This window comes from Argiope bruennichi, chromosome X2, assembly GCF_947563725.1.
Source record: "Argiope bruennichi chromosome X2, qqArgBrue1.1, whole genome shotgun sequence".
Classification (NCBI taxonomy): Eukaryota; Metazoa; Arthropoda; class Arachnida; order Araneae; family Araneidae; genus Argiope; species Argiope bruennichi.
The window spans coordinates 16,926,551-16,947,767 of record NC_079163.1 but is presented as its reverse complement, the minus strand read 5'-3'; the positions used below and the strand labels follow the sequence as shown (position 1 = coordinate 16,947,767).

At 30.5% G+C, this 21,217-nt stretch overlaps 1 protein-coding gene across 4 annotated transcripts in view; it reads right to left on the bottom strand.

Annotated features, from left to right (window-relative positions):
* LOC129959967 (muscleblind-like protein 2) overlaps positions 1 to 21,217 on the bottom strand; it is a 463,947-nt gene that overhangs the window by 62,808 nt on the left and 379,922 nt on the right. For 2 of the 4 annotated variants that reach the window (XM_056072902.1, XM_056072904.1), the window contains exon 2: positions 3,767 to 3,940. In XM_056072902.1, the coding sequence (XP_055928877.1) occupies positions 3,767 to 3,940 (174 nt within the window). Of the gene's footprint in view, positions 1 to 3,751; positions 3,941 to 21,217 lie in introns of all 4 variants that reach the window. The other 2 variants (XM_056072901.1, XM_056072903.1) reach the window with 1 other exon arrangement.

Here is a 21,217-nt window from a genome sequence, read left to right as displayed (position 1 = left end):
GCCTGCGCATTGGACATTATTGGGAGCATTCTAGTAACCTCCTATTTGATCACATATTCAATGAGTTCATACTCATGAATTCTAAAAACTTAAATTTCAATATTTCTTTGGTTGTATACGAAAACAAAAATCAGTCATGTTGACGTCCTTTTTTTAAGCAACAAGAGATTACTTTGGGACGGATATCATCATTTTGAACCGTGACCAGATACTGAGGACGAAGCCTGAGCCGGCACCAATTTCCGCATATTTCCGAGCCACCAAGCGACCAGACGTTTGATCCCAGCGGATTTAGCATACACCAACCAGCTTCACAGCAATTCAATAGAATCGGTTTTCGAACGCTACAACCGAAATCATACCACCAGGCCACGACGGCTCTCAAGTATACAAAGAGAAAACGTATATGCCAAAATACTCGATCTCGAGATTCTGATGGATTTCCATGTTTAAGACTTCACACATCTCGAAAAAGCTATATTTGTAATTATAGTTGAGCATCTGTCTTTTCCTTGAAATATATTTGAAGCACTTCATCATCCACATGGTATTATTATAATTATTTTATTTTTCCCAATTTACTACATATTTCAGAATTTATTATAAATATTTAAAAATCAAATTTTATTAAAATTCTATGTTATGCTGAATAGTAATGCATACCCAGTTTTATAAATAACACGAGAAGTCATTTTTACATCTGAAAATGAAATCTTCCAGCATGTAAACTTAAAATTCGGCAAAAAATTAAATAACTCTACATATATCAACAATAACCTAATATGCCCAATGTGTCAATTAAATAAAGAGGCTGAAATGTAGCTATGAAGAGTGTTTAAAAAAATGTAAATTACAAAAAGTATTTGCATACTTAGTGCAAATTTAATTATTCTTCATTACATACAGAAGTATTATTATACAGCAATTTTTATTTCAAACAACTTATTTCATGGAGAATATTCCTTTTTAATATTTCTTAAAAATATGCACTGACATTTTCCTCTGGTTCATAAAAGAGGAACAAAAACCTTCTGAACGGTTTATACACTCTTATTGAATCATGTCTTTGCTTGTAATTGCTTATACATATTAAAGCATAAGAATCGAAATTTCCATAACTATTTAACTCGAAACGTAACATGACGGTCAAAATGATTAATAGTATGAATTTAATCAGGAAATTCGCATGTAATATAATCACTTTTTCCACATTCAACTTTGTGGTTTTTGATATTAAATATATATAATCAGTTTTTTCATTATGAATTTCTTTTTTCTAATCGTAATAAAGTTTCATGGTTGTTATTTACAATGGCAGATCATTTTGAGCAGAATGAAATGTATTGCATTATAAGGTTATCGATTTAGAAAATATTATGTATATGCGCATCCTACGTACAATGAATGCCTCCCAAAATTGAGTGTACATCACTCTTTATTAAGTGTCTAAAATACATTTTGAAATGTTTATTTAATACTCACAAAAATGTTAAAATACTCAATAAACAATATATTAAGAAAGGAAACAAAAATGAGGAAATAAGTTCGAAATTTGAGAATAAAAAACTTCAGAATGCGCATCATAAAAATTTCAGTTTGGCCGTCAATATTTTTCTTTAAATTAATCAGTGTAGTGAATTTGTTGCTGAAATGCTACATTATTTGATATCCATGGGAAATTAGAGGCTTTTTTTTTTTTTTTTGTACTCAAAATGAGTTCCAGAACTGAAGCAAGTGTTGATAGATGGAAACTCGTAATTCGATTGTTTGAAGAAAGCAAATCTCTGCGATGTTGCAAAGAATATTCGTCCTATTATAAATGCTTACAAAAAAAAAAGAATTTTCAATTCTACGAATAAAAGAAACAATGTTAGACAAATACGGAAAAATCCTAAAATGAGTGCTGTCGGAATCGCCACATCGACATATACAGCAATTGGATAAAATATTTCAGCAGAAACATTTAGAAAGGTACTCGGCCGGGATAGCCTAGTTGGTAGGGCGTTGGATTCACGTCCCTTGGGTTGTGAGTTACCCCGCCGACCGAAGACTGTCCGTGTCTGTGGTGACTGGCGCACGTATAAATCTGTCGTGGTCACAAAGTCCTCCATGTCGAGAGTAATACCACTGGGGGTACTGTATCAGGGGTGATCGTTCGCAGATTCAGGTCTAAATTACGATCTGTGGATGAGTGAAGGAAGTTCGCCCCGTAAAAAGGGCTGAGACGTGTGTGTAGCTAAGACATACTCTTGGCCCTAGATGGCTCTACTGAAAAACAAGAGAACGCACCCTTGGCATAAAATCACCGACTTGGTCAGTGGGCTTGTCTATGATAAGTGCCATTAGAAACAACAACAACAGAAAGGTGCTTAAAAAGGCTTACTATAATAGTAGGATAGCTAGAAAGAAAAAACGCTCCATTTGAGCACCAAAATTGCAAGAATTCTTTTGGCTAAAAAGCATATTTAAGAATCTGAAATATTTTACTTTTTAACAAGGTAACAACTCCGAATATATAACCGAAATGGTGGAATTATAGTTATTATATAATTGTAAAATGCAATAAAATACTCTGCTTCAGCTCCCAGATCTGAATGCTAATGAAAAAAATCTATTCCGAAACAACATTAGGAGCTGTAAGAATAAGAAAAGATAACCCTGAGATAAAGCAAACTCTTGCTGCTCAATCTGATGCTATTTCAAAGATATTTTGAATACAAAAGGATATGCCATAAAATATTAGTTTCGTGTTATTTTTCTTGTCGAGTTCATCATCAATTTTGTGTCCAAGTTAGAAATTTCTTAGTCAAAGTTTATATTAATAAATATTATCACTGCTTTGTTCTTGGATATTTTTTTACGTATTGCTTGTTATTCTTTCAATTCTTAAGCTAAATTTAATATACCCTAATGAAGAAAGAGAGGAATATATTTTAACAGCCACTGCATATGTGCATTTTTCTATTTTTGAAGACGAGAACTCGAAAATTCGAACCTTTAGTCCGAAATATAGTTTATGGTAATGTTTTAGGTTTGATTTGTTCGTCTTGTCTTAGCTAACATTGGTAAAAATATACCATTTTATCTGTCTATTAAAAAGATAGACAAAAAATGGATTAATCGCTTGAGGCGGCAAGAAAGTCACATGTGCGAGTGCCAAAACAGTCCACTGTAACTTGCAGCGAGGTCGTCTTAGTAAAGTATCCGATTCCTTATAGAAATAGGAAAAGGATTCACATCTTCTAAATGAGTTCATTCTGAACCTAAGACTGTGCTCCTGTAAACTGTATTTCTGCACACCATCTCAATCGATGGGTCGCGAAAATCATTTTTATTTCTATGACAATTATCTACTGTGTAGGACGTCATTGGCGATTTTGTGACAAAAGCACCTCGACGTGCCTGGCACGCCTTTTTACCGAAAGAAGTTAAGATAAATCAACAAAAATTTATTTTAATACTTCCTGATTCTTGTATTCTTTAATTTAGTCAAAAAATGAAGTATTATTTCAAAACTGCTCTGGTTACTTTGACTGGTTACGTGCAAACAGGAATATGTTAAGTGTCAGTAACTTCAATAGAAAAAATTAAAAAAACAACCAAATATTCCATTGACACACTGGGCTCAAACTAAATTAGTACTAAATAATTTCTAGATAATAATTCTAACTATTCATGCACAGGATAAGTAAAGGATAAGAATAATGGATGTTACTTCAATGTAAATGGGTAGGTAAAAAAGGTCGCGTACATTCATAATACTCACGACAGCGGGAGTGAGTTGTGCGGTTGGTGGCTGCAGCAGAGGTTGCAGCGGCAACTGTTGCATGATAGCATTCTTCAAGGCTAAATGGTTTCGGCCATTGATCAACAGCTGATCCTTCAAGTGCTGAGGAGGATGGAAATACTTGCATGGTGGCTTCTCTCGGTTGCAGCGACCCTGGAACAAAAACATCGTTTATAAGCAAAATTGAATCGAATAAGAAATCAGATTTCGAACAAGATACTCGGCTACTAACACTTAAATGGCAACTCACATAATAAGTGGGTGACAGAACAACTGTTACTGTAAGCTCACACAACATGTGTGAGATAGAACAACCGTTACTCCAAGCTCACACAACATGTGTGAGATAGAACAACCGTTACTCCAAGCTCACACAACATGTGTGAGATAGAATAACCGTTACTCTAAGCTCACACAACATGTGTGAGATAGAACAACCGATACTCTAAGCTCGCACAACTTGTGTGAGATAGAATAACCGTTACTCTAAGCTCACACAACATGTGTGAGATAGAACAACCGATACTCTAAGCTCACACAGCATATGTGTGATAGTCAGAACAATTGTTACTGTAAGGAGGAATTGTCAACTTTCTGATAGTTTGAGTACGCTTAAAATCAAAATTTACTATTGTAACAGTATTCACGAATAATGTAAATGCTGCATACTGTAAAAAATGTTGTCAGACATTTGTCAACATAAAAATGTTTAGTTCACTTTTAGGTTTTAAATTAATGTATTTACAGTTTCAGTTTTGCGTATAGTTTTTTTTTTTTTTTTTTTTTTTCCCCCATCAGCAGTCGGTCAAAAAAAAAAAGCGAAGTAAGAGTTGAAATAAGCAAGACAAATTTAAGAGCAAACTAAGTTTTTGAGAGGATCCAGGAAAATTAATTTGAGTATAATCTTATACATCTAAACATCCCCAGAATTTTTGTTGCCGCAATCTGGACTTAAGTCGGTGTATTTTAATCCTGTGCTTCGCGCAGTGATGCATATTTGCCTCATTTAACCCCTGAGTTTAAAATTAATTTTTATCATGAACAAATAAATAAAATTTAATAATTAACTGATAAAACGATTTAAATTTCGGACTTGAAAAAAAAAATGAAAATTTTTCATCCAAGAAGTCTTATAAAATGATTCATTTCTAAATAACATTTATATTCAAAACCACTTTTCAATAAATCTAAATTATTTTTTTACAGAAATTTATACAGATATACATAATTGTGATTAAAAATAAAATTGTGCTTCATATCCAGGCAGACCGAACATTAACGGCGAAGCATTGCGCGTCCTACACTTACTTTCTTTTTCTGAATTAATGAAAATATAGATACACAAAAATTAACAAATAAATGATGTTTAACATAATACAAGAACGAATTTTTTCCCAAACACTCTCAAAACTGCATCATTTGCTACAAATGGCAAGTATCGAAAATTTCTTTATAAAAAAGGCAAATAACCAATTCACAACACATCACTGCAGAGAAAAAAAATATTTAAAAAAAATTCTTCGATTTTAGAATGAAGGCGAAACATTAATTAGTTTCATCCGTGGACACGCTATCTTTTTCTCGCCTACACTGATATAAAAATGAAAAATATTTCATGTATGTGACAGTCGGGTTGATTTCCAGGTTGATTGAGTCGGAAATACAGTTAAAAAAATTACTCGAAGAAACCTACTCAAAAGGGGAAAAATTTGATGTTGAGCGAAGGTTTTTTTCTTTCCCCTCAATGATATACCCGTCTTAAGAAAAAGAAGTTAACATCACCTCTCAGTTGAAAAATGCCAGAAATAAACACAACGTTATCAACCTCTTTTACACAGGGAACGGAGGGAGGGGTGAGTATATAGAAAGCTAGTCCCAAAATGAGACATTTCAGAAATCAAGACATTTCTCCAGGCGAAACAGCAGCGACTCGCAAAGAAATTAAAATGAGAAACGGTCGTTGAGGAAGGGTTTATTTTTTTCCGCGTTGGCGCGCTTTCTTTACTTGCTTTTTGTTTCTTTTCTTTTTTCTTCTTCTTTCTTTTGCCATCGAATCTTCTTTCGTCTCACAGGAAAATGAATACCAAAAAAACCAGCCATTTACTTCATGGTCGAGCTCATTTTCAATGAAACAAAAATAGTCTTTGGTCACAAGATATCTCTCCATTTGAAGGGTTCATTGTTTTCCTTGAATTAAATTATTGAATGAAACGAGCGTTTAAATGATTGAATCAAAGAATCTTTAGAATCCGCCTCTTCTCGCAATAATATAGCAAGTGAATGAAAACTTTCCTTAGTGGCTCCCAGTTGATGACACTCGGCATCGCAACTAACGTGTAACCATTTATTTATTCCTTCACACACTAGGAAAAATTATATTTATTTTCTTTTTACCTCAACTTGATTGAGTCGATTTGTCTTATAGCATTTTCAATACTGAAACGGGGAAATGCATACACTAAAAAAATGATATTCTTAATAAAAAAATGTCATAACAAATTGCGTTGAAAACTATTATTACATATATGAATTAAACGGTGGAATAAGTAGAAGTTTAATTTCAAGTAACTTATTTAGACATTTTTTTTAAAGTTTCATTCCTGAAACTGTACCATCTTCATAGAAGATTAAGATGCTAATATTTAAACAGTATCAGCAAAAATATAAATTATTTAAAGAGAGAAAACTCGATGACCGAAAGTCTAAATTTTATAAAAGAGCAGTCAGTACCAGTCGATTAGAATATACGAATAGTTTTTCATGGCACTAATACAACGTTGGAAATGTTGGAACAAATGGAAATGTTTTGAAATCTGTTCCTGAAAAATTCAAAATCTTATAACTAAGATTGTAATTTCTAAGATTTAAGATATTTTTTCCTTCTAATAAAAATCCGATTGATACTCAAGTGTTTAAGAAATAGGGTTATTATTATTTTTTTTTAAAATACAGTTTTATGTCTTTTTCTAGTTTTTACATTTTCAGACTGTTTCCTAACTTCAGAACGAAATCTGATTCTCAAAGATAAAACCCCTTCCGACTTTGAAGAAATTCAAAAAGTTGTCACAACTGCTCTAAGAATTTTGTCGGATTTCAACCGCATTTCCATATTTATATTACACTGCTCCAAAAATTTCATTCAATTAAAGAAGGAAAACAATGCATCTTCATTAGCGCTAAGACTTTTGGTTTAAAAAAAATATTTCACTGGCACACTGTAAACATGCAACGCATTCCTTTAAATAACCAAAAATACTTAGTAATCCACCCGGTAATTCGTAGCAGATGCACCTCCTTTAAGTATCGTCGAAGAAACCCGAGGCAGAATTAGCCATTCTTTCCGGAGCATTTCCCCGCTTAATCTCACATCTAACGCAAGCAGAAAAAGAAATGCGATTGAATTTTCCCTCTGTTAAATCGGCGGAAACAAAGCAATTCTCGCTTCATTAATCGATTCCATACAAATCTCTAAACGCCTACTTTGCAAATAATAGCATTTAATCGAAAGAAAACTTTTCCGAATCTACTTCAGGCACAGGTGGGATAAGTAGCATTCCCTTATTAAGGACATCCCTTTAGAAGTCCGCAAACAAAGTGTGTTTCTTCCACCAAAGAGCTCACCAAAGCAGTTCATAAAGGGTGTCGCGTAACAACTTGTTCCGCTCAGTACGTGAGAAGCACACAATCCTCAATTTAAAACAATTTCCTGGGAGTGCAGGATTATGGAATCCATCGCCACTGGCACCAACTCACTTATCAAAAACCTCCCCAAACCTTCTCTTTTCTTCGAAATTAAGAGAAATTTAAGAGGACACTTGTCCATGGCAGATGCAAGGGAGATTATTGAAACCTACCCCCCCCCATCCGCATTCTCTCAACTTTCTAGCTCCCCCCATCTTCCAGTCCCCTTTTGTGAAAGAGAAATGCAATATCTACGCTTCCGCTGTCACCCTCCCGTACAACGGGGCGGGGGGACGGATTTCTAGCAGAAATCTCCATCACTAGAACTCCTCTAGGGCCTTTCGTCCTCGTTGCCATAGCAACTAGGGAAAGGGAAGGAAAGCGCCTACGCCACAAAACCTAGAGTCCCGAATTAAGTTACGCTTTCAGGGTACTGAGGGATCAACCCGAAAACAGCGATAGTTAGGATTTTTTTTTCTTTCCTTTCTTTTTCTCATTCTTTCTTATCTTTAGTTTCAAAAAGAAACTTCAACGAGTTGGAGAAACTTAACTGGAGAAGAGCATAATCAGAATAAAAGGACAGTGCATTATTTCCCCCTTTTGGAAAAAGTTACGAAAAAAAGGAAAGAAAAGAAAACTTTGATAATAGTTAAGGATGGAAGAACAATAGTCATATAATCAATACATTTCAGACTAATTCAGTTTGCATCAGCTTTAGATTAACTGAAACATTTAGCATTTGTATAATTAAAAAATATATGTATGCGATAAAAAAAAAAACTCAACTCATTAGAATTTGAGCCGTTTCGAAATATTAAGTTTTAAAAAATGTGAAATCCATTAAGAATCACGGACCTGTAGTTAATGCAATCAAATTCATTTACATATAAAATTTTAAAAAGGAAGAACTCAATTAATACCCATTTAATCTATTCTATATCTATATACTTATAATAAAGCTCAATGTGTGTGTGTGTGTTGGCGCTCTACAGGCCAGACCATTTGACCTACAGCTACCAAATTCGGTACATGTATACCTTGGAGGTTGGGAATGTGCACCTGGGGTTCCTTTTTTCGAATTTTTAATTAGAATTTTAATTATTAATTAAAAACTAACTTTCCCGCCAAAAAAATCTTCCATTTTCCCTACCGCCAACTTTTCCGCCAAAATAATCTTCCATTTTCCCCAGCGCCAACTTTTCCGCCAAAATAATCTTCCATTTCCCCCACCGCCAAATGAGTAAGGCTTCAGTTTTTTTTTTCTCCCAACAGTAATGAGGCTAGGGTTAACATTTTTCGGCGGATTATTTCAAACGATTCTGTTTATTTTCTTAATGTTTTATGCATTTAAAATGAAACATTGTTAATTAATCCATGTTTCAGATTCATTCTGAAGTACTTTTGAATTAAAATATCACAGAATAAAGGAAATTAAAAATGTATAATCTGCATAGCGTTACCCCAACTGGCGTAGAAAAATTCACGCATTTGCGTTACCGGAGCTGGCGAAGAAAATTCACGCATGCGCATTGTTCTGATTGTTGCCATGACAACCACTATCAACGGATGATTTAAATTATTTTTAGGTTAGTTGCATGCTTTTGTAAGTAAATTGTATTTATGTTAGTTATATATTTTTTGTATATGCTTATAGTTTTAAGTACATCGTTTTTTAAGTAGTTTTTTTTAAAGCTGTTTTAGACCGATTATTTTAAACGATTAATTTTATTTTCTTAGTGTTTGATGCATTTAAAATTAAACATTGTTAATTAATCGATCTGTTCATGATGAATCTGAGAAATTTTGTTGACAAATTCTTGAGATATTACATAAATTAAGAAAGATATTCATAAAATATTTAATTATTAAAATTTTAACGAACATTAAGACTGGCGAACCGGCTGGTCGCCAAAGGCGGCTAGTTCTGAATAAGTTGAACATAAATTAGTATCTGTCACACATTATTAAATACGCAAAAATTATATTACTATAAATAATGCACAATTCAGTAATTATCTGTGGTCAAAATCTGACTGTTTTTTGTAGCAAGCGCTTTTAAATTAAATTTTCATTTTATCCAATTTTTGGTATTGCTTCTAAAAAACAAATTTAACGTATTAATATTAGAGTTTAGTTTATATTATATATAGAGTTAGTTGTCCCATTTTTAAAGCAACGCTAGACCTACTTTGGGACTGACCTTGTAATTTCGAACACGATCAGATGACGAGGGTGACACCAGAGCTGTCACCTCCTCTCCGAACTTCTGCATCACACCAACGGGAGGATATTTGGCCCAGACAGATTTAAGGTGCCTCAGACCCGCTTACATGGTGGTTCATCGATGAAACCGGTCTCGAACATGGAACCCGCCAGTTTCAAAGTCGAGACTTTACCACCTGGCCACTTAATAGTTAGAATTGCAGAATACGATACATAAAAAAGACAACATCAAAGTTGTTACTATTGGAAGTACCCCTAAACCAAGCATACGCATTTACAGTCTGATATATTTCTCAAAGTGGAAAAACGCAGACGGACAGATAGATAATTCCAAAAATGTATTTTTCGAGTTCCGGAAACTCTGAAATGTGAAGATATCTCAAAAAACAAATGTATTTTTCGAGTTCCGGAAACTCTGAAATGTGAAGATATCTCAAAAAACTTGCGAGTACAAAACTTGTGAGTACAAAAGTCTAGTGCATATTAAGTCATGCTGGTATGTGTAAGCACTGTGTGCAAGTCAACATAAAAATTGTTCAAGAACAATTTCGTGTCAATTTGTTGGGAGTAGGTTAAAAAGGAAAACAACTCATCATGAAAGCAAGGGCAGCCTTTTTAATTAATTAAACGCGGTTACTTAACTTCGGAATTTTTATGTCGCAAGGATAGAATTTTATGATCGATTTTTCAATCACTCTCTAATGTATTAGAGTTCTGAAACTTTGTGCAGACATTTGTTACCGATGTCAACAGAACTTCTTAATCATCCATTAATATATTCATTTAGTTAGAAAAATGATTTCACAGAGATAGCATCATTTCGAAATTAATTTGAAAAATATTAATTTTTAGATTTCATAATATTTATAACCATGAATAATAAAATGTATTAAAGACTAGAATAGCAAATAATAAAAATAAAAACGTTTCAAACACCTTCTATTAATGTAGTAAGGAGTAGGAAATAATATTTTTTAGGAAAAATAAAACAATAATATAAAGAAATTAGGACACAATGTTATCAGGAGAAAAAAAATTCTTGGACATTCAAATAAAGCTAAAATATATTACAAATGCGATTAAATGCCACTTTACTCATAGGATTTCAATCAAAATCTCATTATATTAAAATACAATACATATTTAATTACGAATTCGATTTGTTAAAACTGTGCTTCATGCTTTTTCGATTTTTGTTATGACCTCCAATTTTCTTTTTATAAAAAAAAATTATTTTACCTTTCTAATGCGCTGATGAAGGCATTTTTTTTTTTAAATTTAAATACTCATTATTTCAAGGACAAGTTTCCTTGCTTTCCTAAGTTTAAGCATTAAAGTAAAAAAAGGAGTTTTTGTTTTCAGAAATACATACCTTACAAATAACTTTAGTCACTCACAAATAAAGAGTATAAATCAGAAAAACAAGTTCCATATTGCTTTTCCAAACATTAACAAAAGCTGGTATTTAATTTTATTAATTTGGATTCGATAATACATACAGGCTTCAAAATTGAAGTTTTACTAGCCGCTTTAAAAATAACATATTGCTTAACCATAAAAAAAAAAAAAAATGAAAATAGCATACCTCATTAGGCTGGATATTGATAAAAGCATTATTTAAGTAAAAAAAAATATTTGAATTAAAAACTCAGGTTTAGTAAAAAAAATAATTTAAGCCGCAGATATGATCATTTAAAATAAAAGGCCATCAAATACACCAACCCTAGGGACACAGTTGAGCAATTTCGAAAAACACAAATTAAATTCAGGCTTTTTATTCAGAAGATATTTAGTATTTTGTAATTACAGAAAGCAAAAACAAAAATTTTCCATATTACAATCGAACAAAGCATAATCTAAAATAATTGAAGAGCTCAAAGTATTCTGCATTTTAGAAGAACACATTTTAATCTATTCGTTCAGTAATGGAAATATTTTATGTAAAAAGCTTAACCAAAATAAAATTAAGAGCATTTACTGATGTTAAAAAAAGGTTTAAAACATTTATTCAAAAATAATTTAACATAAGTAAACATAAGCCCAGGTAACTTATTAATGCAAATAAAGTTATATTTAAATAAAATATTTGGAATAAAATAAGATTTAAACTATATTTGGGATAAAATAAAATGATATACATTAATCCAAATAGTTTTTATGTAAATAAATGCATAATCATCTATACCTAAGATATGCATAATTTTCACTCAAGAATTAAACAAATGATTTTTTAAACGCTAATGTTGCAGGTTTTCGATGATAATAAAAATCCTCTTTTATCTCCCATACATACATACGCTAAGATCATCATGGCTTAGTTACATAAATAAAGCTTTGCATTGTATTTCAATCTAATTTCTATTTTTTTAGGGGGAAAATTCGAATTAATCTGCTTTAGTTATTAAAAGAAATACGAACAGCCTTTTGTATCATCTTTTGAAAGCGGTTTTTATCTAGCATAAAAATAAAATTACATTACATAAAAATGATTTTGGCATATATGAAAAAAACGATACAGCGAATAAATTCCGATTGCCAAAAATTCAAATGCAATAAAAAATAGGATTTATATTAAGGTACTGTGAATGAAAAATATAAATAATTAATTTTTTTCGTACTCCCCAATAATTTTCTTCCCGATTTATCTTCCCTAATTAAAATATTTGAAAAGTAGTGTTCTAAGTACATTCAGTAGTGACTTGATTGTGCTTTTTCATTTTCCTTTCAGAATTTTTCTAAACAACAATTACATTTTTTTAATTTTTAACTACGACATATAAGTAGTCAACCTTAGGCATAACGCAATGATAGATTGAAAATAAAAATATCGGACTTTCCTACATTCCAAAATTTAGATCAGTTGAAATTCATAAAATAAAAACCTCCAAAAGTTCGATTTTTGAAGTCCAATTCGAACCAGTAAATGTTCCAAGAATATTTCATTGTTCACACAATCCAAAAACATCCTTTTTCAGCATGATAACATAGATTTGAGTCCATCTCCATAAACTAAAACATCGATCTGAACCCATCCGTTTATAGCAGGTTCTTCGCAAAATTAAAAAGACATTTAATTTCGATAATATATATATAAAAAAAACTTACGTTGAAAAATTAGATAAAATATATGTAGATGATTAGTTTAGAAAGAAAAAAAAAGAATATGAAACCTGAAAATATTTTTAATTTTAATTTTATTTAAATAAAACTATTTCATATTAACTCCAACCTTGAAGCAAGAAAAGCTGCCAGTCTAGCCTGACGTAAACATAATGGAGCTAAGGCTAGAACAAGTTGTTATTAGCAGGTCTTGATTGCAACGAAAGATAGAAAACGAAAAACTGATCTTAAAGATTCAATAAATTGGAAAGCTATTGCAAGTACGAAGATTATGTCAGTGCAGGTGTTTTCAAATTTACACATGCTCTTGGTTCCACTAGAAATGATCGTTTTTACCATCTGCTCACAAATGAGCTTATCTGATATGATGCAACTTAATATACGCTAATTTTTTTTTGAACTACAAAGGAATAACAAACTAAAAAGGATTACTTAAAAAACATACATTGCAAAATGACTTCAATAACTAAAGAAAAGAACAAGCAAAATAGAGAAATAAAATTCTGTTGGAATGCATACGAGATTGTCATTCAGATTTTGTTTTTTTAATTAAATCTCAAGAATTTTTCGTTCCTCAGTTTCAGCGAAACAAGAACAATTTCAAGATCTAATAGCACGAAAACGTGTAATCAAATAAACTGATGAAAAAATATTTTTTCTAAGCTGTAATGAAAAGAGCCAGATTTACTTTCAAAAGGTGCTTTGCGATATTTCACCCTCAGCTGAATGATTAACTACTCTCAGAATTTTTACAGTCGGAACGAGAAAAACAGAAAGATGTGTAAACTTCTCTGAGCTAAAAGATATCATAAAGTTAAAAATTCTATTTGATTCTCCAATTTCCTCTCTTTCTGTTTTTATCGTTTGGCGTTCAGAATGAAGACAAGCAAATAATTAAGCTGTCATTTTAAGCGATTGGTTGAAACAAAAACTTATTTCGTTATTATTAAAAAAGCAATATACATTCTTTCGTAATTTTTTTTAAGAATAAAAATACAATTATTAAAAATTCAATCCTGAAAACTTTCGCAAGAAAAATAGTATTTTCAAACGGATAAAAGAATCATCAAGTATATTAAATAAATCCAGAATTCACACATTATAAATTATGGAATAATGATTAGCGTTTTGCATTTAAGAGATTTGAAAAACATGGGCTTATATATCCCATTTCTGAATGGTCTTTTTTTTCCCCCAAAAAAAGAAGCAAATAATAAAAGGAAGAAAACTTAAAAAATTATTTATATCTAGAATGTTCATAATACATATATCTGTTTATTTATATATATGCTTAAATTTGTATTATATAATCCAAAGTACATTTTAAACAGATGTTAAAATGTGGCATGAAATTAAAAAAAAAACCATGCACGGACATTTGAATCGTGGCTACTACTTTTACCACCAAGTGTAAATTGAATCCTGGAACTTAAACTAAATAAAATAATTCAATTTACATGCAGGCAATTTTATATTAGAAAATAATACTTTGAAATAAAATTTCCATCTTAAATACACTTCACTTTCAATTTTATCCAGTAAATAATTGAATGTCAGCATCATCTAGTAAGAAACCGCGTTTTAATTAATTGAAAGTCTTAGCTCAAAATATGTCACTTTAAAAATGTTGGCAGCTTTTAATAAGCTTAAGATATATTAAATTAAATAATATAATTTTATGCTTCACCAAGATTGCATTTAAATTATAATTAATTACTGGGAGACATCTTTTATTTTTAAACACTCACTATTGTGAATGAAATTGTAACACAACAGGCATTAAATTAAGTATAAGCATTTAATCTTATGCAAAACTGAGAAAGCGTGTATTATTTTCAACATAGTTTAAGTAGTAATAATTAATTAATCCGATTAAACACCTTTTCATGGTAAGAAGCAAAAAAATTTCAGTAAATTTGAAGGACATTATTTTTAAAAATTACTATACTAAAACGACAAATCATGAAATGTTTTAAAGCTTTTGTAAGAGGTAATATTTCATTTCAGATTTCGAATACGTAAAATATTTGCAAAGAAATGGCTTTAAGAGTTTTTTTTTCACCTACAATTAAATTTTAATTCCCACTAGTCTTAAATGTAACTAGAAAACAGATGATTAGAGCCTTTGTATTTCAAACGCAGAAGGGATTTATTGTTATTATACTCAGTTTAAATAGTTGCCTGAATCATTAATAGAATGTAAGTGGGATTTTCGAGCCTGGTTTTTAAATACTTCGTTACATTTTAAGAATATGACAAATGTTTCGAATTTCCGTTAAAAATGTGAAGAAAAAACTAGAAAAGAAGATACTTTACAATTGAAAATTTAACGATGAACAGAACGGAGACAATTCATGTGACTTCACGGTCACATGATACATGTAATTGAGCAACTAACATTTAATTGTATAGTGTATTATGCTACGTTGGGATGGCTGGTACTTTCCCCCCTATAAGATGCATTGGATTCCAAAATTAAAGTGGAGAGAAGCACTCTACATGCACATGTGAGGAGCACATTCAACTCCATTACGTTTTGAGATATTTTACTACGCTCAATTAAAATATCTATAATATAAAAGTGTTTTCGTATTAAAAATTGAAAGTTTTCCTTAAAAATCATCAAATATCTTGTTTATAACAGAAAAGCAAAAATACATTTATCCTACTAGTTAAAAAAAAATTAATACTATTTTTAAACTACTAACTAAAAGAATTCATCGTTGATGACGTCATTCGTTCGTCTACATAAAAAATAATTGAAGTAAAAAATATTTGAAAAAATAAAAATAAAAAAATAATTGAAAATAAAATGCTTCAAAAAAACTAAAACGTTTTTCCAAAATTTTAATCGAAACTTCATTTTCATTAAGAAACTTAACCCACTTCGGTATTTTTACCGTTCAGAAACAAAGATTACGTTTCAAGTTCACTGCTTTGACACTAGATGGCACTATAATACCACAATTAGAAAATCAAAATTTATTTCGTAATAAGATGAAAGGAGATGAAATCATACGCGATCTTTTTTCGTAACTTTAATGTAACTTTCAAAGTTAACACACATTTCTGTTTCTGAATGTTTGATATTTTCGATTGTTTTTCGGATTCAATAACCCAACTGTCATAATATCTCAATGAATAATTATAAATAAACTCGGGAAGAATTTACAAGTCGAATTGGGTAAAACAGTACGCAGATCACTTATACTGAAAATAAGTGGATTCTTTTTTTGTGTGCGACTAGTAATTTTAGATTTAACTTTTAAAAAATACATACTTTATAAAACAGTGAAGTTGCTAATGTATTTTAAGAATTTTTTTTAAAATTAACTTTTAAGATAACACTTTTGGATTCCTAGAAAAATGCGTTTTTCTTAATAAAAATTAAATATCTTGTGACAAAACAAGCATACATTTTTTTAGAAATTAAAACAACCATTCATAACTCTTTTTAATGTGACACTTTTAACCGTTTTATATTAAAATGTACCAACTATTATGACTGACATGTATTCAGCGCATCTTCTTTTGAGCATCTCCATTCATATGAATTAAAAAATTCATGATAATATATATTCATTAAACTATTTTTTACCAAAGAAAATTTCCGTATTAACACTAAGATAAAAATTTAGCTGAAATTTGAAACAAATTTCTCAATTGCACAATTTTAATTTAATGTACGTTAATTATTCTTCAAAACAATGTGCTAATTTCTCAGTAGCAATATTCTTTTCCGTATTGATACAAAGACAAAAATTTAGCTGATTTTTATTACAAATTTCTCAACTGCACAATTTTAATTTAATGTACGTTAAATATTCTTCAAAACAATGTACTAATTTCTCAGTGACAATATTCATTTCAATTTTGATACAAAAATAAAAAATTTAGTTGAATTTTGTTACAAATTTCTCAAATGCATCATTTTAATTTAATGTACGTTAAATATTATTCAAAACAATGTGGTATTTTCTCAGTAGCAATATTCTTCTCCGTATTGATAGAAAGAAAAATATTTAGCTGATTTTTATTACAAATTTCTCAAATGCGTTAATTTTAATTTAATGTACGCTAAATATTCTTCAAAACAATGTGCTAATTTCTCAGTAGCAATATTCTTTTCCGTATTGATACAAAGACAAAAATTTAGCTGATTTTTATTACAAATTTCTCAAATGCACAATTTTAATTTAATGTAGGTTAAATATTCTTCAAAACAATGTACTAATTTCTCAGTGGCAATATTCGTTTCAATATTGATACAAAGATAAATAATTTAGCTGAATTTTGTTACAAATTTCTCAAATGCGTTAATTTTAATTTAATGTACTTTAAATATTATTCAAAGTAATGTACTAAATTCTCAGTAACAATATTTTTATGTTTTAAAATGTCAAAATTATTTTAACGGAATGCTTTAATCGCGCTTCTTCTTTTCTTTTTCTTTCTTTCTTTCTTATTTTTCTTTTTTTGTGTGTGTGTGTGTGTGCGTGTGTGAAGGTGAGCGAAATTAAATTAAATTGTGATTCATTTGCTAAACTTTAAATCGATCGTCACAAAAAAAAATATTATTTATGAGGGAAAAGTACAGAAAACGCAGATTTTAAACGCTTTTACATGAGAAGTATCGGAATGAGTCGAAAATGAATACAAAGTGAACAACTATACAGCCCCTCCTGAATGAGTGCAGACTATCGAATTCCGCTGCAATGGACACACAAATATAGGTATCCATATATTTATGTTCAGCCACAAACCTTTTACCAAAGTTCCGACTCTTGTAACCTGGAATCACGAACTGTTTGCCCATTCGAGACGGCCCCTGAATTTCAAGAAGATTCGCCAACGCTTTCAGAATTCGAGTAAATATACAATGCAAGATTTTATTTTTAGCGATTTTCTTCCCCCTTCTTTTATTTATTCGTTTTCCAGAATTCGTAACACTGTTCTTTTGGCGAAGTAACATAGCGATGGTCTCAAATGTAAACCCAAGCACGTAGATAGCATTTGTGGGAAGCTCTGGGCTGAAAAATAGGTCCTCCTCAATCGGTGGATAAGTAAATATGCCATTACTAGATCCGTAGAAAACTCAGCAGTTGAATTTATGTATACATATACCTTGCTTAAGTGCCCTCTCATCGTATTCAGCATTAGTAGGGACTTGGTTTAAGGGGTAGGGGTTGGCGTTTCGAGAGGGTGATGGGAATCGGGAAAAGTGGCAAGCACTGCTCTGTAGCTGAACAAGACGAGTTAAAAGCGAATTTTCAAAGAGTTTTAAAAAAAGATCAGATCGTATCATCTGCCTAAATCCTTTTTAACACTCAAAATATCTCTCTCACTTGATGCAAAATAGGTTCTTGTGATGGAACGATTTTCTTAAAAGTACTTTAACAAGTGGTTTGTACTTCTTTACTGTTTCAAGAAAGAGACAGTAAAATTTAAAAAAAAATATATTTTTTAGGAGGTAATTTTTTTTCAGAAATAGTTTCATATAAACTCTAAAATAAATAAGAATTTAATTCATTCTTGTTGTAATGGTTTAATACATTCCAACCTACATTAATGAGTTAAAAACAATCTATATGTCTGAAATTGAAGGTTTGTTTGAACCTTATACAATTTCACAACCATTGTGGGATTCAAACGAAATTTGGTGCATATATTCCTTAGCGCATAAAAATATTAACTGCGCTATTTAAAAAAATTTCTAAACCTTTCTAAAGGGGTTATAAGATTCAAAGTTTTTCCACCGTAATTTCTGAACAAATCATCGCACAAAAATTATTCTTACATCATCTTAAAAAAAAAAAATTTTTTAAGCTTAATAACATCAATTTTATTACGATATTATTTTTATCCGATTTTTAATCGATTTTTCAAATTTAATTTAAACATAGTTTTTATCAAGTCTATTTTTTTTTTGTTGAAATATTAAACCTATTTTACTATTTAATTATATATATATATCTCTAGCGAGATTTTGTCAACACTGAAATTACTTTTTTCTGACAATTTTTTTAGCTGAGTTTATGTTGAAATTGTTTTTGATACGTGTTTTAATTTTTATCTCTTAAAATTATTGCAATTTCTTTAACTGTTTGAGTTGCTTTGTCACATATTTTAGGACTTTTAAATTTTTTATTACGCTCAAACAGCATATCATGAATTTCTTTTTACTGTTTTTCAGCGTGAGTTTATTCAATAAAGATTTAATTTCACTTAATAAATTTGCTCATGAAATCAAAAACCGATTACTAAATTTTAAAAATTCGATTATACAATATAGAAAATTCGAACACCAAGGTGTTTTATTAAATATAAACAGATGCCGGCGGAACTGTGGGCATGCAGTATTTAGTAATATAAATATTATGAGAGGAATCCTTGATAATTTAATACATATGGCAAGCTGGAATTTAACAATATTCAAAAAGGTGTATTTAGCTCCTTAACGCAACGATATCTGCAAGCAGTTAAAATCATTAGTCAAAGGATCAACCTTTTGTGGATTACTGTCGAATACCATTGGACATCAGTTTGGTTGCACAGGTCCATAATGAAATATCATTGGACATAAAATTTCTAATTTAGTTTCTCTAAAACTTATCCCCATTTTTCCCATTTAATCAGATTTATTTATTTCGTTCTATAAATTAACTTGGATATGGCTACCACCACTATAATAAAGTCAAAGTATCGCAGAGGAATAAGAAAGAACTGAGTTGCTTTGCGTACTCATAAAACTTTTTTTTTTGTTTAGTTTAAAACATTTTCACTTTTTAAACGGCAGCAAATCGATAAATGTTTTTCATGAGAAAATTCCTTTTCCAGTAAGCTCCTAGTTTTATAAAAAAAAATATTCAAAATTCTACACACATTGGATAAAATATATAATCAATTACACATTGGATAAAATATTTGAACAATTATGAATATTTAAGAAGATCCGAAATGCATTTATAACAGTCCTTTTTTAAAACTACAACTGGAATGAATTATCACTGAATAAGGCCTCCATTTTCAGAAGTTGCATGAGTGGCTTAGTTTTATAAAAATGGTTAGGTTCCGATACATTCTTGCTTATTTATCAACAAAGTACGAAAAAGAAGGAATTAAATCACAAGAACTTTTCGTTTCTCGTACGAGGTTATAAAATACCGGGTTTCAAAGCTATTATCTTATCCAAAATAATTATCAGCTTTCATTTCCTGTCAACAACTTTGAAAGCACTCAGATTTGACAAACTGTCTTCCTTTAAAAATTTCGGACAGAAAAAATTGAAATATTTACAATATTAATTCATTTGATTTTAAAGGACATATGTTTTCTTTTTAAAATTAAAGAAGAAAATATTTCTTTTAGAGTTAAATGATCGAAATCTTCTTCAACTTTCGATTCCAAAGAGGGAGTCAAAAGTATTGACCTATTTCTATATGAGTATGCTTTTCTAGAATTGTATTTGTTATTATATTTTTAAAATATTATCAAAATTTAATTCATACTGATCAATATTTTATGGGAAATTTTTAATACAATGAGTGACAAGTGGAGTGGACGATACGTTGGAAGATGCGACCAAACGCGCTACTATTGTTTGCCAACTGATTCTAAAACCCTCCGCGCCTTTGCGCATGCGTTAGGATGGGTTTAATTCGACAAAATAGGGGTGAGAGGAAAGATGAAAAGAGATGTTTACATTTAACAATAAAGTAAATTTCAGAAATGCTAACATCCTTTCGCGTCTCATCCCTTAATGAGATAGAATTGTCGAAAAGTGGTCGTCTCAGGATACCGAAATGAACAGTAGTAACATGTTTGTACGAGTAGAGATAAGACATTGAGAAATTAAACAGCAATCTTCTCAAATACTATTTCCAGACAGATACTATTCATTACAGAACTTAAATACTATATTACTTAAATACTATTGCTAGACAGAATACCTATTTCCAATTTTGGAAAAAAATATCTATTCAATCTTATAACAATTGCTTTTACGTATATCGGGATCATGTCTAAAATTATTTCAAATAATATTACATCTGTTGTCAATGACACATTCATTCATTCATTGAAAACCCCAAGACAGCAATTTGAATGGAAACGAAAAAAAAAAAAAAAAAAAAAAATGAGGCTAGGAATACGTCAGTACATACAATTAAAAATGGGAAACAAATAAGTAAGGGGGGAAAGTAGAGGAAAGTGGGAGCTCCAAAGAAAAGATTTAATCTACCCAAAATCTTCTACAGCAGTTCCAACATGGCTTTTAACCTCTAACTGCTTAAAGAAGCAGCAGCAGCCAGCAGTATCTGCTAATAAAGTCGAGATTAATGGCAAAATGCGAGATAGCACATTTTTGAAAATCTTTTAATAATCTCCTGCTTCTTCAATAATGGAGTA